A 21,509-nucleotide genomic window follows, 5' to 3' on the forward strand; every position below is an offset into this window, starting at 1 on the left:
CCAAACCCCCCTGGCCCAAGACACAGGACTTAGCTGCTTTGGGGATCCATGGGCCTTGATCTTCTTCTTCTGCAGTCCTGATGGTACCCTCTGATGGTTTCCTGGCACTTCTGGGACTGATGAAGCTGCTGGCCAATCTGGTGGGACTTCCAATGAGTGTCGTGCATCCCACTCAGCCCTTGTTAGTCCACCCCTCAGCATTTTATGGCTGCGGGGTGAGTCAGTGTGATGCATGTCAGCTCCATGCCAACATTGTTTCCAGGGGGCTGGCATGCTGTCTGCCTCCACTGCACTTCCCTCTCCTCCCACCATATTATCTGTCAAAAGGCTCCCAACCCCAAATCCCCCATGGTTCATGGCACCACTGAGCTGGTGTGATCCACATTGCCTTCAGAAGCTGGCCTGACTCCAGCAAAATTAAGGGTTGTCTAAAATGTCCACTCCCGCAATGGTGCGGACAAGGTTGGGAGTGTTGCATGTGGACTTCTGACACGTCCTTCTAAAAATTGCTGGTGATTGGAATGGGGGGGATTTCCGATTGCAGGACCCACTCACCTTTTTCCACCAGCCCAATGCAGGTTTGCCCCAGGTCAGAACAGGAAAACCTGGCCTATTGTATCACTGTACCACCTTGTACCTTTATATTTGAATGGTACTTCAAAAGGTATGACTTCACTGTATGAAAATCTTGTATACAAATGTTTACTTCCTGGGGAGCGCTCACAATTTCTGTATCCTAACATGGTTTGGCATGTCCTAAATTTCACAGATATGGATGTTTTACTTTTGGGATATTAGTTCTTCATTGCAATTGTGGCTCATGAGACTTGGCCATCAACTCAGAACCCAGCGCAACTACAATAAGACACATGGGTGAGCTAGGAGAATACTTTAGTGGACACTTAGAGCACTCAATGTTTGAACTGCTCAAGGCTTTTGAAAAATTAGAATAGAAAGAGTTAGCAGAATTATTCTTATGTGCTTCTGCTGCAAAATTAAAGGGCAAAGGGCTTATTATTGAATTGTTTGACTGTGAGCAACAAACCACTGTATATGAGGAGGAGAACAAAGTGCAGGAGGTTAGGAGCTCTAGTGTTCTGGTTCGTCTGATGAACCCATTAAAAAGAATGATTTCAAGATGTACAGTTGTGAAGTGCTCAGTGTTTATTTGTGTAATAGTGCATGAAATGAATATGGTCAACTTGAAGTGATGCAAGCCATTTTGGTTACTTTGAAGTGATAGATATGGTGGTTGTCTGCAGGTTATTTTTGCAAGCCTCTTGGGATTCCAATGGAGTGCTGATTATACAATTGAACCCACAGACCCCACATCTATATAAGGAATGTCCTAAGCTAGATTTGGTATTGGACCTCTATATTTTCTATAGGTTTACCTCCCACTTAGGAAATCGTGTGACTTGATATGTCACTGAGGTTAGCATAATATTTTGTACTGCTGTTTCATGGCCTTGCTGGAAAAGTCCTCTTGAGAGCCACTGATTTGGTCAACGACATCAATTTACATTTATATAGTGCCTTTGATGTTATTAAACATCCCAAGGTGTTTCGCAGAAGGGTTAACAACAAAATTTTACACCCAGCAACATGAGATATTAAGACAGGTGATCAAAGTTTAGTCAAAGAGAGAGGCTTTAAGGAACATCTTATAGGAGGAGAGAGGAGGAAAGATCTAGGGAGGAAATGCCAGAGCTTGAGGCCTAGGCAGCTGAAGACTCGTTATCAATGATAGAATGATTAAAGTTGGGGATGCACAAGAGGACAAAATTGGAGGACTGCAGGTACTTTGAGGAGTTAAAGGTCAAGCATTAACTGTTGAAGTACAGCAAGGTATTGTGGTTGCATTTATTCTCTTATTGGTTGCTAATGTATCATACAGCGATAATGTAATCCCTAGTAGAATCCCAGAGAGCTAATCCCTAATTGTGTTACAGTGAACATTCATAAGATGTTCCTATTGTGTTTTCTATTGCAGTCATTGATATCTCAGTGCAGTGCCAAGCAGCCAGTGGCAGAATTCAGTTCTAATGCCTGCTACTTTTAATGGCAACATCAACATCAATAATGGCAGAAATCATAGTCTAGGACTGTGAGAGTCCAACTTCCAGCATATAACAGACAGAATTTTATGCTAGTGGGATTTTTTGGTCCTGCCGAAATCAATGGACTTTTGAATGACTCACCCCATTTTACGGCCCTGCCCCCGCTGTGATGGGGCTGCATGCTCATGCACCATTCCCTGTTTAAAAGTTGATTTTGTTGATTTGAATCCTAAAGCAATGCTGCAGGTTTAGTAGATATAATGAATTCCTACCTATCAGCTTGCCTAATTTTGTTGTTATTAGAACTCTCTTCTCACTTAGAAGAGAAAATATAGAGGTAATGAAATTCTCTTCATCAGACTCATGGTCAATGCTAGACTCACCAATCCTTATAACTTCTATTTGAATTTTCCAGACGCAAAGAAGTTGCTGTTCAGAACCTGGCCAACTGTTCGCTACTGGCTCAGAGCATAGCACTGGGTCAACACATACCTCCCAGACGTAAGAACAACTTACAAACTTTATTATATATACTAGGATATGTTCAATGGTTCTGTAAAAAGTTTAAAGACACATTTGTTTTAGAGCCATATTAACTCTTTTATAGCACTACAGACATTTCTTCACCCAAATAACCATTAGCATTGTAAGGAATAAATGCAGAATATTTCAGAAATATGCGAAGCACCTGCCTACTCCAACACACTGAAAGGATACTGTGTGTTTGTTGTAGGAGTCACAGTTTCCTGAACTTTATCCTTTAGTGTTAGTTGATATTATATGGTCACAGTGAAATTATCCTTGGGTTAATATCCTAGTGGGTTAGCTGGGATCAGCTAATGTTGACCAAGTTGGGTTTGCACAGTCACTGAGAGGTCACTGCATGCAGTGGTTTAACTAGAAAATTAGGTGCTCCTCAGTCATGAGGAGAATATTGTTGTATTGTTCATATCTCTGCCACGTTCCCTTTAGCCTTCCTGTGTAAGGGACAGATCAAGTTGTTCATTTTTAAAAATTGTATCATTTTTGGGGGTCCCAGCCACTTGCTTGGAATGCCCAGGTTGTCAGGTCAGGGTTTTTCATCTCACTGAGTGTACTAGCCTCTCGTTATATACTTCTATAGGGAGTAACTGTTCTTGTCCTAACTCTGATATTATTTGCCTTTTAAGAGGCAAGTGGAGGTTCTGCCCCTTACAAAGCAAACAGAAAACCCAAGAAATGGCAGAGACCTAGGAAACAACCGGCTCTTTGCTATTTTCTGGTCATAGCTGCTGGTTTCCTGTCACAATTGTAATGGGAGTCAGCTAGAACTCTGCTTGATTTTTGGGGCTATCATCTTGAACAATCTTCAAATATCTAGAGCAGCATTTATCATCATTAAACTATAACTTTTCTTATCATTAAATATCATGTGGAAATATGGCTGTTTTAGTGTTCTTATGGTTCTGGAGCCTAATGGAGTTGTGGTCCTTTAAATATTTTACATATTTCATTATTTATGTCATACTTGTAATTAGTTTGTGATTGATATGTATCTGCTTTTTCTGATTCACTTCATGACCATGGCCTTGAAAGTTCACTTACTGTGTGCTGAGGATTGCCCAATGGCGAACCCCTGCTCCTAAATCTGCCAAAGTACCTGGGGCCAAAAGGAGTTCACATTGGTGCACTTTGATCACACATCAAAAGTTTGGGAGATCTCTGGGAAATGCAACTTTGAGCAGGCACTGGCGGGCCACCAGCACAGAACAAAATTTTACAAAAGAGCAGATTACAAGGAGTTACTAGAAATATTTCCTAGTGGTCCTTGTTGAGACCCTGGCTTGGCCTCCCAGTTGGGCCCCGTGTTTGTCAAGCTGAGTGCCACTTTACCTGATTCAACCTGGTGTATTGGTTGCTAGGCAGGCCCCAAGCCAAATCTAAAGGGATTCTTGCTCTGGGAATGCCTTCCCCATCTTATTAAGGGGGTCTGTTTGGAGCAGATGAACTAAAAAGACCCCTGGGGAAATGTTGTGCAGAGGCCAGAACTAACCAAAATTGCAGCCTCTCCATCAGGCTCCTGAGTATATTAACACACTGGAACTGCATCTCTAGGAATTTGGTTTCAACTCATTCCATCAATCTGTTGTCACATACTTGTTAATTTAACTCAGCCAGTGCTTTGAGACTGGACTCTAAAAATTCATAAATTAATGTTTTCTGCATATATATCAAATTTCTTTGTTTGCTAATTTAAACAGTTTAACATTCCATTACATTAGCAGAATGCTAAACTGTTTAAATGAGCAGACTGGGCAATTCCTAACATTTGTGTAATTATTGAAGAAAGCAGTTTCGAGGCATGTGTTCTAAGTGGGTGAGATTTCACTTGCTATGATAAAGCTTATTTTGGGAATGAATGAGTTAACTAAATTCAGGGGCCGAATTTTGTGGGGCTGACGGGGTCTCGCCCACTGGCTGGAGAACCGGCAGGGTTCCCCTGTCAAGTTGCAGGGGGAGGCCTGATGGAATCAAGTGCCCTTTAGGCAGTTAAGTGGCCCCATTGAACCTTCCCTGCGATTGAGATCAGTGGTGGCGGAAGTCCTGCAAGCCCACCAGAGCTGACAGCTACTCATTGCTGCTAATGCCAGCAGGAGGTGTGCCTGCTGGTGACACTGCACCTACTGGAGGCCCCAGAATGTCGTGGGATTCCAGACCAAAGGTGATTGAGGGCGGGATTGAGATCGAGTAGTGGGGGTCACTGGCAAGATCAGATGGATGGCTTTCAGTCTCTGATCTCCCTCTGACTTATCTTACACATTATGCCTGACCAACTGATGCAACTGTTTCTTTTTTGGATGTGACAAGATTTTGGGAATGAACCTCCTTCTTCATGCCAATGTCTTGACAGTCCTATTTACATAGAGAAACTTCCAGAATATACTGAGAAATATTAGTAATGTATATTATTCTCTTTTGGGTGCATTTCTAGGCATTTATTATTCCCCCTCTTATATTTTTACCTTTATTAATATTTCTTCCCTCGGCATTGATTAACACAAGACATTTTTAAACAGATATTCCAGTGTCACAATCAGCTATATTGAACCAGAGCAGCTATAACATTTCTGGATTCAGAGCCCTCAATATGAGTCAAGTAATAGCGGTTCGTCAAGCTCTTGAAAGCCCTTTCTCTCTTATTCAAGGTCCACCAGGTAAGAGGAAACCAAGCACATGAATGAAAAACGTAAATATACAAATAATTTGGGAAACAAAAGTCAATTATCATTGTATATTATTGGCATTGTTTAATCACTGAGATTACTTAAAATGACTTTGAGATTGTAATGCAGAAGCAATTTGGTCTGCCCAACTATTGCTTTTTTTTGTGTTTACCCTCAACACAAATGGTAGTCCTAAGCTTATCTGCCTGTCCAGTTAGGTTATACAGATATTAATTGTGTAGACAAATTCCCAAGGATAAAATAATTGTACACTTAACATTTGAGAATAAAAGGTTGGGTAATGTAGCAAAGATGTCTGTGGATTAAGGGTGTAAAGGGAGAAGAATCAGAGGGAAAATTCAAAAAGAAAGAAATATGGAAAAACATATGTGGGGCAGGAGAGTGAAATCAGCATAGCATGTGATTGTTCGCTGTTGATGCATTAGAGGGTGACTTAATATTTACTTAGCAGTGGTATAAACTGCATTGCATTCTGCACAAACAAGATCTATCATATTATTGTAGTTTATTGTGTATTTTGAAGAAACTATTTTTTTCTCCTAAACAACAATCTTTTTGCCTTACCCAAGATAGAACTGAGGTGTATAACTGCAGTATTCTAAATGACCAGTGCTCAACCCTGAATACACACTCTTGATCTTCATTCTGTTGTGTTAAAGGTTGAACAGTGCATAATTGATCAGTCCATTGTTTATTCATGAAGTACATTCACACTAGTAATCCTATTTTGTAGGAACAGGAAAAACGATCGTTGGAGTTCACATTGTATATTGGTTCCATCAAATGAATCAAGATCATAACAGTCACAACTATCCTTCTGAAAGGAATGACCAAAATAAAAGATGTATACTTTACTGTGGACCTTCCAACAAGTCTGTCAATGTTGTTGCTGGTAATGTTTCAGTTAAACCATAACTTTCATCACTTAAATTCTCTCATGTTTATTTTCTCAGTCACTGACTCAGGTGGCTGAATTTTACAGGGACAACAGAAGTTGTGCTGCAGGGTGAAAAGTGAGAGGCAAGCCCATTTCAGCCAGTGGTTGGGGAGATATATTCCTGGAGGTGGCCAATTTAGTGGTCACCTCCAGGGTGACCGTCCAATTAAGGATGGTGGCCTGCTCCCAAGAACTGCTGGCCCAACCAGAGGACTGGCCACTCAGCAGCCTCAGCAATGCCATTGCTAGCAATGGCCATTTCTGAGGCTGCAACTGCAGGGACAACGTACCCTCGAAGAGAGGTAAGTGGAGTTGGGGGTTACCGGGACCAGATATGCAGACTCCAGCGATTGGTGGAGGGGGTGGATTCACAGTGCACAGGCAATGCTGTTGCCATGGGTGTGGTCATTGCAGCCAGGGAGTGTGGTTCCTCCCATGGGCAGCCTCCTCATGTGACAGTGACCCAACCACCATCCCCTGAAGCTGGAAAAATGCCCTCAGAGGAGGGATGGCCCTTGTTTAGCCACTTAAGTGGTCCAGTTGGGCTCTGGGAAGTTGGCTGACCTGACAACATATCTGGCACTGGGCAAAATAGCATAGCACAGGAAAATGTTGGGAAAACCCAGCATCACCCCTTGGTACCTAACCTCAGCCTGTTACCAAAGGCCTGGTAAAATTCTGGCCAGAATCTCTCATTGACTTGCACACACTCACCATTTGACTGAGACTGACTAAGACATTCAATTGTGACTTACTCGCATACATTCTGAACACATCACTGACTAAATCACTGATGCTTTTGCACGTGAGTGCATACACACAGGAACGACCAGACTACCTTAGTATTTCATGAGATCTATGTCAGAAACTACCAAAATTATATGAAAAGTAGTAATACATTGGCCCAGAACTTCTGATTTCCGGGGGTCATATCCTGGAGTTACCCCAGAAGATTCGCTGCAGAACACCCCCACCAGAAGTATCCATGCAAGGACTGCATGGGAATTGCCTGGGAAGTTTAAACTCCTGATAAGCAATTACTCTGCACTGGGAACCATCTGATACTCTTGATTTAAATCTTAGCAAAATAGTTACCTAGGAGAAGTTAGAAGGATTAAAACAACTTGTAACCCCTGGGTAACTATGATACTGAATACCCTGAACCATCCCACTGAACCCCTGACTACACTCCCGAACTACTCCCCACTACCCTCCCGACCCCCGACGACCTTCCCAACTGTCCCGCATCCCCCCGACTATCCCCCAACTACACCCCCATCCCCCGACTACCATCTCAGCCACCTGACCACCCTCCAACTATCCTCCTGACCACCCAAGAATCCCCCACCACCTAGCTACCTCCCCGACAATGCCCAGACTACCCCCAACACCCCTACTAGCCCCCCAACCCCAACCACTCTCCAACTAAGCCCCCACCCCCATGACTACCCTCCTGATCTCCCCTGCCCACCCCCCGACTAACCCCAACTCCCAACCATCCCTCCCACCCCGCACCCTCCCGACTAGCCTCTCGAGTCCCCAACCAAACCCCGAATACCTCCCACCTCCGACTACTGCCCCCACCCTGACTACCTGCATCCACCCCCCCCCACAAACGCTGACTAACCCCACCCACTAACTGCCCATCCTACCCGTACCACACTCCCCCATCCTACTCAGTTAGTTTATACATTTTTCACTGGCTTCTCAAAGTTGCACTTAAACACAGGGACCTTTAAACCTATTGACAGAAGAGACTTGGGAAGCAGATAACGCTGCACATTTCTCACCAGGCAGAATTCTGGGCGAGAAATGCGCAGCTCCCGACCTAGGTAAGTGAAAAGGAGCGGAGCGGCAATCTGACAGGGTTTGGCACTGCTCGGACGCTCTGGCTCATTACTGTCAAACACGCAGCCACCCGACTCAAAGTTAAAAGTGCTACTAACTGTGGCAAGCTGACAGTTTATACTAATTTACAGTAAATTGCGAGCAATTTGGTGGTACAAATATTGCCCAATAGGAACAGGGCTGAGATTGGGTAAACTCATTTCACAATGGGCTCACATAGAATATTCATTTGGTTGTATCATGATGAGTCAAGATGAGCAGTGTCTTGAATGTGCTTATAAAGATCTATTTTTCAGTGAGATGGACATGGTAAATACTTATACCTGTTCTTTGTAGAGTACCTGCTGAAGCTGCGACCATATTTGAAACCACTCCGTGTTTACAGTGAGCAGATGGAGATGATGGATTTTCCGTATCCTGGGAGTAACTTGGTGACCTCTAAGAAGTCTGTCAGGGAAGGAAAACCGAAACCTAACCTTAGGTAGATATTTCTCTTGCAAGTATGGTAGCACTTAATTAGAAATTGCTTTCATTGCTTGGTGGTCTTTTGCACAGTTACAGAATGGGACATTATTTATAGAGATGTGACTTATACATTATAATCCAAATTTTCATGGACATCTTTAAATTATCGAGTTAGCACATTGACCAGCCATTGACCCTGTCTCAAATCACCGGGGCAGGCCAATTACAAAGTCTGATTGAGTTGTCCACACATAGCAGTGCAACAGAGGTACCCCGATCAATGAAATACCATGTCAAAGTAGCAGTTCACCACTTTTCTTGAATTGTAATTTGTGGCGGTTCCTATATTAGGTTGGAGCCCTGATCCATTTACTTTCCACTCAAAATTGCAACCTCTCTGCCAGGATCATAGAATCATAGAATGACACAACAAAGGGGGAGGTCATTCAGCGCATCGTGTTTGTACTGGATCTTTGAAAGAGCTAACCAATGTGACCTCCTTAATTATCCCTTTACCATGTAGCTGTTCTATCTGGCTTAATTTTTCCAGTGCACTGTTCTTTAAAATTTTCTTACACACCGTGTTATTGATCGCAGAACAAGGACTGTGCAGTGCCTTTAAGGCTACTTCCAAATATTGGAACAAACCAACTCAAGCAGTTCAAATTAATCCAGGACTTGAAAACAGCATTTAAAGTTAACTCTAGTATTAACAAATGGCTCCTTCCTGATTTATGGCATCCTCAGACCTGTCTTTTCAAGCTTTGTGATTTTCTGAACTAATTCTTGCATCTAGGCTTTTCTATTAAAGGATTATTTTGTTGACTTAAGCTCTCATGCAGGTACAAAACAGGAGAAAGCATTATGAATCAAGTACATTTCATGGCAAGGAATAATCTTCGGTTGAAGTTAAAAGTGTTAATTGACTGTAGTGTATTTTTTGTTGCAGGTCAATAACGCTACATTACAAAATCCGAGAACCATCGAATCCCTTTGCCAATCAAATAACAACATATGATGCACGCATTCAAAGTGGGACAGTAATGGCAGAAACTGAAATAGAGACGTAAGTTAGAAAAAATGATATATTTTCTACGAAGATTTTTTAAATTTACTGAATAACTTCTACAGGTATCTCCTGCTTGCTTTAAAGTAACATTCTGTAAACCCTATGATATAGGATTTCAACTTTCTAGATTGAAGAGTGGAATCTTCAAGAAAGTAATCTCTGGGTCCCTCTTGGTGCCACATGCTGGATGAGAAAGATTAGCATTCTCAATGTCAGAATGAAAGAATGGTGCAGAAGGCAGGACTTTACATCCCTGGGGTCACTTTTGGGGCCAGAGAAGGCTATACAGATAGAATGGCCTTTATATAAACTGATGAGGTATCTACGTCCTTGAAGAAAGGGTAATTAAGGTAGTGGGGAAGGATTTAAGAGGGAATTTTCCCAGGCAAAGGGAGGTGGATTTGCATGGGTGCAGGGAATTAAATCCCCTGAAATTGATGTCACTAGAACATTGGCAAGACAGGCCTGGAACCTAGGCTTATTTTAAATAAAGAATGGTGAAACGAATTGCATTTAATTCTGCTATATGAATTGTTTTGCTGCAATACTTTCCATTAGTGTTTCCTTGTTTATATGTTCATGATGTGTGCCAGGAATGTCAACCAAGGTGGTGTAAGTGTTGGTCCACCAGCAGCTTGTGAATCTGGCAGTCTTTCAGATCTAAAGTAGTTTAAAATAAACAGAAAATTTTAAACTAAGTTTCAAATTAATTTACAATAAACTACTGCTATTAAAAGATGGTTAAAAGTTGTAATTTAATTACTTTTGACTAGGGAGCTGCAAGTCACTTGTCCTGCTTCAGTCAATAGGATAAGATTTGGAAAGTTCGAGACCCAGGGTGACATGTGGGTTCTGAGTTGGATGATGCTGTTTCTTCTTTATCTCTTCAGTAAAGCGCAGGTTTAATTTATCTTTTCTGTTTGCCGAAGCCTTTTGTATCATTAGACTACTAAAACAATCATTAATATATGATTTAAAAAGGGCATGTCATTTTTCTCATTTTTGGCTAAACAAGCATGCAACGAGAGTTGACGTAATGTGTGATAAAGCTTAGCATTGTCCTAATCTAAGGCCCTATCTCCATCCACGTTGTGCACCAAGAATGTGCAGCTCAGTCTGTAATTGCATTGAGCGTTTTACAAAGCATGTGCCTGACTGCTGATGTGATTTTCTACCCACTACAATGTGATTTCTTCATTATTAATTACCAGCAAGGAGAGATTTCCCAGTGGCATTGAAACACCATTTTGTAAACTGTAAGGTGCAGGCACCATTCTGACAACAGAAATTTGGATTTTGGTGCCTTAAAGATGGTACAAGTACAATCAAAAGTTTCAGATTATTACAAAAGAGATTGAGACTTTTTGGTCGGTGCTTTATCTCTTTAGTTTAGGACTTAGGTCAATTGGTGCACACTGGCTGTGGTATGCCTCCCCCCGGCAGATTCGATGAGCCGTGTAAATCTCCATTCGGTTTGGTGGGACCAGGCAGGAGGGGCCGTAAAATCCTGGTCACTTTTTTAGTGAGTTTCTCAACTGTGGGCATTGATGTTTGTTATTTGGTTCTGATGGCAGAAGTCTTTTCTTTGGCTGTAAAAGTTGCTGCTACCTAAAATTTTGAAAACAACACTTAGGAGTGAATTTCCATAAGATTCTCCCACTCTTCTGTTTTTCCAGAGTTTCCATGTGTCTACTGCTGAAGTAATGGCAGATGATCAGGAGAGCCCCATAATACTAAGCTGTAAAGTTTGTATGTTGGTCTAACTGTTGCCATAATTTCCTAGATACAAGAAATTGCTCACCAAAGCACGAGGCCATGAACTTAAATGTCATGATATCATCCTTTGCACATGTGCCACTTCTTCTGGCCCTTTACTAAAAAAATTGAATGTGCAGCAAGTATTGGTGGATGAGAGTGCCATGTGTACTGAACCAGAATTGTTAATCCCTATTGTTGCACATAAACATGCAGCTCAGGTAAGTGGATGATTTTGCTCTAAAATATCTTTAGAAATAGACTTCAAACCATCAATTTTAATTTCTCTCACTTGATTTTTTTTTAAACTAGAAGAATGAAATAGTGTGCTGATTCATGTCAGTATTGTTTCTGTGAGCCAGGACTGATCTTTCCAGATTTCTCTTCCTGAGGGGAATGCTTTTGACGAAGTAGCTAAAGTGGTAGAAAGGAAACTGTCAAAAATTTCGGTTCCTTCCTCAAAGAATGCAAATAGGTTAATTAGACATGACCTACCTTTTATAAATCCATATTGGCTCTCACCAATCGGCTTACATTCCTTCATCCACCTGCCTTTTACTCTTTTTCCCTCAGTTCCTATTAGGATATTTGAATCCCACCCATTGACACCCCGCCCACCCATGTCCCCACACCCCCCAACCCACCGCCCCTAACCCTAACGCCCCCCAACACACCATTGAAGAATCTCCTCTGGAGTTACAGAAATGATTATCTACTGCCTGTTGAATCTCATATAACAACTACATTTCTACATTTGCTTGCACCCACCTTCTGCCCTTGCTATGCAACCAGGTATCCCATGGTGCTGTGGTTTTAGTTCTAACTGCACTCCTCTGAAGTGTCAACATCTTCTCTGGTATTCAACACTGAATGCCAAACTCTCAGGAGATTGCTGCACTCCCTGCCTGCTCCTCTTAGTCTGCTTGGCAGTCATTAATGCCCTCACATCTAGAACTCTCTGCAGCTGCATGGTGACCACCTCCTCAGGGTATCTTTCTGGTGAAACCAGTTAAACCAAATCAACAAAATGAGGACAAATCAAGCACAGCCCCTAATTCAGGTCAGCTGTAAAACTAAAGACAAAATTTAAAGGAAACTTACAACTTCAAATCAAAATGTGATTAAAGGGGTCAACAAAACACCCCAGTCCCCGCGGTACCCACCGGGCACGGAACTCCTCAGTCCTCAAAATGCTCTGAGATTATGGGCTGGATTTAATCAGCCCTTCAGGCACTTAAATGGCTACTGCTAGGCCTTCCCCAGGATTCAGGACCCCAGCAGCAAAAGGCTCCCATTTAATCCCTGAGCCACCACTGAATTGTGGTGGGCTCAGGGATAATGGGAGTCAATTAGCTCATTAATGAGGCCAATTGACATTCTACTCCTGGCAGCTGGAAATCTCCTATCTGCCCCTTCCACCCTCTGACCTAATCAGGGAGGTTTTGCTGCTGCCAGAAGTCTGATACAAGGCCTCTCCCATGACTAAGCCATTGTGCTGGATTTAAAGTTCAGCTTCTGAGATCAAGCTTGAGCAGCAGTGGCACTTGCAGCATATGTAGTTTTCCAAGACACTCAAAGTTTTCTGAAGCTCCTATAGGATGTGTATCTGATGATGGCCAGCAGCTGCCCTGCCATAATAGCTGACAGTTATTTCAATTTTTTTTTAGCTTTGAGGGTCCTTAACTGTTTAGGCAGCACTAGAACCTTAATCACTAAAAAACACAATTAAAAAAAGCAGTCACTGTAGACACCAACCAACAAGCAAAATATCACAAAAACATTAACCATAAACTAAATACTGATTTGTAACTTACATGTGCTGCTCCATATTCTCTGTTGATTGATATTACCTTTTTGAGTTTTTCCCTCTGTACCTGCTGTTTTGGCTCTCCTGGTAGATGCTGCAACACTTTGGAAGGAATACTTGGAAGGAACACAGTGTTAATTTACCAGGGGTCAAGTTACAAGGAGATATTATGCAAACTAGGGTTGTATCCCCTAGATTTGAAAAGATTAAGTGGTCTCTTGATCAAAATGTTTAAGATGTTAAAGGGACCAGATAGGATAGATAGAGAAAAGCTAGCTTCACTGATGGAGAATCTATAAGGTGACATTGTCTGAAGTGAGAGCCTTGTTTTCAAGAGTGAAGTTAGAAAATACTTTTACACACAAAAGGTAACAGAAGTTTAGAACTTTCTTCAGCAAATGGCAATTGATGTGGCTTCAACTGTTAATTTTAAATCTGAGATTAATAGTTTCTGTTAAGCAAAGGTATATGGAGTTAGGCCTCAGATCAGCCATCATCTCATTGAGTGGCAGACAGGCTCATGTACCCTTGTACCGATGTTCCTATTCCTATGTATTATCCACTTCTTCTACTGTGAAGATTGATACAAAATAATTTTAAAAGCCTGTCATGTCCTTACTTTCTTGTGCAATATTACCCCTGTCTGTTTTTAAACAAATCATATGGCATTACCCTTTTCCTTCTAAAGATTAGAAGAAAAAAGGTAGTCAACTGTTTAAAAAAATTGTATTAACCTTGATATCCCTCACAAGTTTATTGAAAGGGCTCAGTGAAGTGATTTGGTCTACTGTATAGGTTCTGGACTAGGTCAGGTTAAGTTTCTACAAATTAATAGTATTTTATGCTAACATGGTATACAATTTACTTTTGTTTATTCAGAAAACACATTCAAATTTGGATGGTTGTAATTCTATGTAAATCACAGGTGAAGAAGAGGAAATAATTAAAATCTTTATTATGGGCAAACGTTCTGCTTTGCAATTAATTTGAATGACCAGGAGAATTGGTGGTACAAAGTCTAGGCCTTTCTGGTAACTGAAGATATGGAATAGATTTTCCGGCCCATGTGCCATATGTGTATTGGATCACTGTTTTGCAATGCATAAAAGAAAATCAGACAGGAAGTGTTTCACAACTGTAATGCTTGTGCAATAAGCTACTTTCACTATGGAAGAAATCAAAGTCTGCTTGAGTTTGATTTCTTTAATTTGATACTATTTGCGTATAAAACAATGCTTTTTCCTTCAGATTGTTCTTCTGGGAGACCATATGCAACTCCGTCCCATTATAAGCAATGAGTCCTGCAGGCGTCTTGGCATGGAGAAATCACTATTTGAGCGCTATGTTCAACGAGCATCGATGCTTGATGTGCAGTATCGGATGGTAAGTATGAGCTGTCCAGATGCTGGTGGTGTTGGAGATGAGAATCACTTAGTATTGAATATAATCTGTTATGATCTCCAAGGAGACCAATAACATAAAAGAACCAAACTTCACAAATGACCACAATGGAAGAAACCAATGGACATGATTTTACTTTTAAAATATTTTACTGCAACAATCAAACCAAAATCAACATAAATTAAACATGAATTAACAGGGAAATTATATTCGATTGAAACTATAAATTACATTTTAAATAGGCCATATAACAACGAAGGATCTCACAGTTTTCTCTGCTAGTCCCTTCAGCATGTATGACATCAATCTTAGCCTCGGAGTCGCACAAAACCCTGTTCTTCCCAGGTAGAGTTTCAGGTATTTTATTTATGCAGGAATTAGACCTGAAGTCCTAAGCAGCCTTACCACCTCAGGGGTCCAATGTCAAAGGGCACATCTTTCTGAATCCTTCACAGTGTTGCTTCTGGAATCAGCATTTTTGGTCTCCTTCTACAGCTGTGCCATGACTTTCTACCTTAGTTGTCTTAAACTCACACTTTCATAGCCACTGTACTGTTCTCTTCCTGCTGGAAAACTAACCACAGGCTGAAATTTGACCTCTCAGCCTGGTGTTTGTTTTTTCCTGTTTCCAAGAAGTCTGACATCATAACCAGGGATTTCAATTTACAAATCCCTCCCAAAATCTTGGAACTTGGTTTCTCTTTCAGTTAGAAACTGCCTCAAAAAGATGCAGGCTTTGAAACCATGATCAGTGCAGACAACAGCTTGCAAGCTATGGATTTCATCACAAATTAATCTTTAACTGAAAAATTGAGCAATTGTATGAAAAAAAAAGCATTGAAATATTGTGGGGTAATTTTAACATTTATCTTAAACCAGATGTTAGCAAACTGGCAACTCATTTTGCATCTTGCTTGATTTCTCTTCCAGAATGGAAAAGTTGCCCGGAGACTTAATTTCTCAATTTCTGCAGTTTTCAATTTTACCCTGTTCATCTGAGCAGGCAGCAAGGGGACATACCTGAAACAAGTGGGGCGCTTTTCAAGGTGTGGCAATTGGTTGTCAAAGGCTAGAATTAATTATGCCCACCACAGCATCCATACCACCACCCCCACCCCCACCCCACACACTCACCATCACCATCACCCCATTGTCCTGAGGAGATTGCAGTGGATCTTCTTGAATCGCTGCAGTACTTATGGTGAAGCGCTTCTGCAGTGTTGTAAGGCAGGAAATTCCAGAATTTGCCCCAGCAATGAAAAAAGGAATGATGATCTATGTTCAAATCAAATGGCATGTGACTTGGTGTGATGGTGTTCTCATTTACTGGCTGCACTTGCCCTTCTGGATGGTGGAGCTTTGGGAGGTGCTGCCGAAGCAGTCTTGGCAATTTGCTTCAGTGCATCCTGTTGAAGGTTCTCACTGCAGACATTGTGCATGAGCGCTGATGAGTAGATGTTTAGGCTATTGGATGTGAGGCCATTCTAGTTGGCTACTTTGTTCTGCATGGTATCAGTGGACCTGATTTTGACTTTGTGCAAGTGAATGGGTTTTGAGCGAGTTAAAATTTGACTTATGAAATCTGGTAGAATGATAGTACTGAGGAATAGAACCCTATGTCCACAATAGCACTGCCAGATAAAGTAAATTCCTTTCTGCATCTCCAATGCATGTTAAAATATTGGATTAATATCCTGGGGACTTTTCTCAATTATTAATTGACCTCTTGCAGCATCCCACATTGGGGGTCAAGAGTAAATACAGCATTGCTGAAAAAAGAGACTTGCTGTTAAAAATTTTCATCTTGCACTCATCAGGACAGATTCACAAGAATACCAATTGTAAAGGAAACAACAGTTTATACTGCATGAGCAGAGAGTACTGATTGATTGACAAATGGTCTCTGATTGGTCAAGGCATTACCCTGGGGAATGACTCAGGGAATGGCTGTCACCTAAGCTTTTGTTTAGTTGAAAAAGGTGCAATGCATGGGCATGCTCCCTTAGTCTGCAAAGAACAGGACCCTGTATGTGAATATATGTAGTTCCTAGCATGCATAAGTGAGGCACACTGCAAACCCAACTAGTAATCTTAAATTGATTGTCAGTGTAATTCTTAGCACAATCAGGATTGATTAGCAAGTGTTGTCCAATCACGGAATCACATCTAATATTGGACACTATGTTTTGAGTTTTGTAAACACAGGCTGGTTGTGTGCAGTTAGTACTTTGCCTGCTGCAAACAGCTGAAGGGCTGTACTGCTTGATATGATTCGCCAGTCTTTGGGATGTACGGCCTATGTACCTGGCATCACACTGGCACTGAAATTCATATACCACGCTACTCATTTAATACTCAAATTCTGAATAATTTTATACTGAATATTCTGTGCTTGGAAAATTTGCCCATGGGTATTTGCCTCAGGTAAATTTTCTTCAACTAAGAATTATAATGAAAGGTTTGGGGTGCGTACAAAACAGGTAATTGCTAGTGAGAGGAATTTTGTGAAGGGTAGTGTTTATATTGTGTGTCTGAAGAATTGCCCTTTTGATTCTGTATTTTCTGGGTGTGAACTTCTGTATAAATATGCATAGTTTTTCATTACTTGTAAAAATACCAAAATTGTAGTTTATTATTTAATTTTTAGCATCAAGAAATTTGCGAGTTTCCCTCTGAAAGGTTTTATGAAGGGAAACTGAGAACTGATCCTATGATTGCACGACGTCCTATAAGTGTCTTCTGCCACCGTGGAAAGAAGAATTGCCCAATAATCTTTGGACACGTGCTGGGAAATGAAATTAGTTTGATGGTTTCGACTGAAGAGGGAAATGAGAATTCCAGAGCAAACAAGATGGAGGCTGAAAAAACCGTGAGTTGTAAATCATAATTATATTGTAAAGAGAATCCAATAGAAAACATGGATCTGAATTCTTTGCTCATCTGGTGTGCGCGATTGATGGGCCCGGAAGCGGATGGGAAACAGGCCCCTGACCATGATTGGCCCCCCAACCGCGATTTTACGCTGGCTGGCCAATTAACGGCCAGTCAGCGTGAAACGCGTGCTGAGAAAGGCTCAGCACCTCCGGTGGGAGTGGGAAGAGGGCGGATGCCAACGTCACTGCGGATGCTGGTGAGCACTTCCACTGAGCTCCCTGAAGACAGAGAGCTGTCTCAAGGAGCTGCAGACCTCCACAGAATAAATGAAATAACAAAAATGCTGCAAAATATGTCAATGCAGCACAATCAAGCATCTGAAAGCAGACCTCATAAAAAAAGTCCCCAGATATCTCTTTTTATGTTATTTCCTCATGGCGATTTCATCCTGCCCTAGATTGAGGTTTGAGCAAAAATGTAAAGACTGCTTGTCCGATAGGTCTGTCTGCCAACCATAAAGTGGAAGGGACACGAAAAATCGCTTTCAATTGCCTCCTTAATTGGCTTAATTTCCTGTTTCATTGTTGGAGGGCATGCTTCCGGCTGCTGTGCGCACCCGCTGACCTGAAGATTTGTGCTATTTCACGGCCTTTCAGATCGGGCACGTGCCTGCCCACAAGGTGTGAAATTCTGCCTGCGGGGAGTTAAGAGGCTTAGCCTGAAAACCCACAAGAAATTTTATTTAGTTTTGTCCATTGGTTAAATATTATTCACATTCCTGTTTTCCATTTGAATTTTGTTTGTACTACAGCTATAAATACATTTTTTATTTATAATAAAATATTAATATAAGCATAAAATGACTGTTTAACATCTTTCTTTAAGATATGTAATCTGCTTTTTACTAAGGATAACTTTGTTTCACAGATTCTTAACCTATAGTTAAAGTGGTCTTAAACACTTTGTAATTCCTTTATGGTTTGACGGTGTAAGTGGCTTTGTATACTGCAAAACGACTTTTGGTTCAGAACCAACCACTGTTCTGAACAAACATCTAGTTTCACAATTTATCAACAAATTCCCAGATCTTGGGACATTGTCCCACTTGTTTTCTTAAACATTAGGCCGTCTAGCCCTCATTCCCTACATCCCTTCATTCCCCCAATCATGTCCCATGCCAATTAATGCCAACCCATGCCTCCGCACACCCCCATAGCCCCTTATAGCCCCCATGCCAAAATAGTACCAACTCATGACCTTCCACCCATCCCCATGGCCCCTTTTAGCCCCGATGCAAACTTAGTGCTGACCCATATGCCCCACCAACCATTATTTACTCTTACACCCTCCATGCTAGTGGACCCTGTTTCCAACCTGAGCAGACCTCAGGAATCATGCTGAGATGAAATAAAATGAAGTTATAAGTATCCATTACAGACTTCACTATATGAAAAAACTCTCATTCATGAAAGCCCATTCAATATATTTTGATATCTTCAAGTACTTAATCCACGTTTGTATTCCTAACCCCAAATCAAAGACAGCTAATCCTTCAATAACCATTTGGAGCTGCCAGTCAAACTGAATTTACAGCCCCTTTTGTGATTATGATAGTTGTGGAAAGCAATCAAGCATTAATAATGTTATAATGATAATACTTAGGGCTATGTCAACAAACAGCATTGAAACTGCTAGAACAGATTTTTTTTTCTACCTTCACGGACACAGGCAGGCAGTCTTTTTCATTTTTTAAAGGACTGGCCATTTAAATAATTTGACAACTTGACAATTCTACAAAACTTATCCGTCCGCCATGAGCATCTACAACTTCTGTAAAGATTTGTAATACCCATACTGTGGGATAAGGCCCTTGTTCCAGTGAAAGAGGTATCTGTCTGAACTCAGTACTGAGTTCAAATGACCTTGCTAAGTTCTGGTTTCCCATGTATGGGAGTCACACAATTTCCATCCCCCCAAACCGCCTTCCCACCCCCTCACTCCCTCCCCCACCCCCCCACCACCACCACCACCACCCCCCCCCCCCCCCCCCCCCCCCCCCTCCCCCCAGCCAAAATGGTTGCTATCAGGTATGGGAGCAGAACTTGCAGATCTGAGTCCATCCGCTATTTCGGATACTCAGCGAAAATCCAGTCCAGAGACTTTGGTGCTGGATGTTGGACTGGAAAAGTCATTAAAAACAAGATAGGAAGTGTGAAGGCACAAAGATATTTTAACACAAGGGTGAGGATATTAAAGTTGAGGTATTGGGCAAGTACAGACATGAAATTTTATGAAGAATAGGAAAGGTGCTGCAGAAGTTTGGATGAACTGAAGATTATGGGAGACCAAATTTTGAGAGCTGGGCCAAGACAGCAGTGGAATAATTGTTTCTGGCATTGATATTACATTATCCAGTGACCTAACTAGAGAAACAAGAAAATTAGTCAACAGAAAATGCATATCTTGTAATTTAGGGGTATTGTAGCCTTTGCTTTGAGGATTATCAGTTCCTGGGCAATTTACTGTCCTTGAAAAAATGCAGCTGAATAAATCCAGGATTTTGAGACTTTGGAAGTGATTGCTTTTACAAAGGCAGCAGATGTTTTATTGGTAGCATTGTATACTTTATTCAAAAAAGTATAAGACATTTGTGTACTGTTATGTTGGCTGAATTCCATTTCAGTCTATGTGTGTTAGCTGTGGCTCAGTTGGTAGCACACTGACCTCTTAAGTCATACGGTTCTGGGTTCAAGTCCTGCTCTAGGACTTGGGTACAAAAGCTAAGGCTGATGCTCCAGTGCAGTATTGAGGGAGTGAGGTACTGTCTTTCAGATGAGATGTTAAACCAAAGTCCCATCTGCCTGCCCAGGTGTTGTTAAAGAGGTGAGCCCTTTTCAGTGGTGGGGTCATGGTCCAGGGAGAGGTAGGAGGAAGTGTCTATGAGTTGATGCTCAGCCTCCGTGAGGTAGAGGTCAGTGTGCCAAAATGCTGATGCTGCCAGACCTGCTGAGTTTTTCAGGTAATTCTGTTTTTGTGTTGTTAAAGATCCCATCTCATGGTATGATTTCGAAGAGGAGCAAGGGAGATGTCCTGACCAATATTTATCCTTGATCAACATTACAAAAGACAGATTATCTGGTCATTATCGCATTGCTGTTTGTGGGGCACAAGTTAGTTACTGTGTTTTGTACATTACAGCAGTGACTATGCTTCAAAAAGTACTTCATTGTCTGTAAAACACATTGAGACACCCAGTAGTTGTGCAAAGTACTATGTAAATGCAAGCCTTTCTGTTTTTTTTTTCAGTTTTCTCTTTGCTGTTCAATGGTTCTTGTGTCTGTGAGGACACTGCTTTGCTCAGACATGTTATAAAGTTTTATCATCTAGCACTTCCCAGGATGCAGCCTTCTATTCCTTTGTTGTAATTTTCAACTCTGCTAACATCAGCACCTGTTAATTGTAACAGCTGGACCCTAAAAGTAAAAATATAATTGTTGTTCCAGGGTTGTATGCATATTGCAGGGTACCTGCACCAGCAACAGCATTTTTAATATCGTAAAAAAACCATCACAGATTTTTTTTTCTCTGCCCTGGATACATTTTTGTTGAATCCTCTGATAATGCCTAGCATTCCTAATTCCTATCCAATGTCCAAGATTGAATCCAAACAGTCACCAGATGAATGCAGAATTGCAAATCCTAACCATTTGCTGGGATGGGCTCATTGAGAACTGAAATACACATTGCCTGTTGATGAAAATACAATTCACACTCATAATATCAGGGTTTTTGGGAACAAACCTGTGAAAATTAGCTACGAGCTTTATTTATGAACAAATATGGAGAAATGTGGATATTACCATCACCTAATAGTCCTATAAAGAATTGGTCCTTATATTGAGGGTGATGTTTGCTCCTTCAGTTACCATGAGCAATACTTGCCATGATTAAAGGCACATACTTAATAATAGGGTTGGATCTGGTAAAGAGCATGTGACTTGTGTTAAGCAAATCTATGATTTGAAAGTTACATATTCATGTGTTCACTGTCTCTGTTTTTCTACCTGAT

The 21,509-nt window shown here is 41.3% G+C and overlaps 1 protein-coding gene across 3 annotated transcripts in view; it reads left to right on the forward strand.

The window, feature by feature from the left end:
* Positions 1-21,509, forward strand: part of helz2a (helicase with zinc finger 2a) — a 117,453-nt gene that overhangs the window by 79,312 nt on the left and 16,632 nt on the right. For 2 of the 3 annotated variants that reach the window (XM_041205197.1, XM_041205196.1), the window contains 8 exons: positions 2,476-2,561; positions 5,117-5,254; positions 6,018-6,176; positions 8,406-8,550; positions 9,484-9,600; positions 11,387-11,579; positions 14,414-14,548; positions 17,214-17,435. In XM_041205197.1, coding sequence (XP_041061131.1) covers positions 2,476-2,561; positions 5,117-5,254; positions 6,018-6,176; positions 8,406-8,550; positions 9,484-9,600; positions 11,387-11,579; positions 14,414-14,548; positions 17,214-17,435 — 1,195 coding nt within the window. Of the gene's footprint in view, positions 1-2,475; positions 2,562-5,116; positions 5,255-6,017; positions 6,177-8,405; positions 8,551-9,483; positions 9,601-11,386; positions 11,580-14,413; positions 14,549-17,213; positions 17,436-20,485; positions 20,579-21,509 lie in introns of all 3 variants that reach the window. The other variant, XM_041205198.1, reaches the window with a different exon arrangement.

This window comes from Carcharodon carcharias, chromosome 14 (assembly GCF_017639515.1).
Source record: "Carcharodon carcharias isolate sCarCar2 chromosome 14, sCarCar2.pri, whole genome shotgun sequence".
Taxonomy (NCBI): Eukaryota; Metazoa; Chordata; class Chondrichthyes; order Lamniformes; family Lamnidae; genus Carcharodon; species Carcharodon carcharias.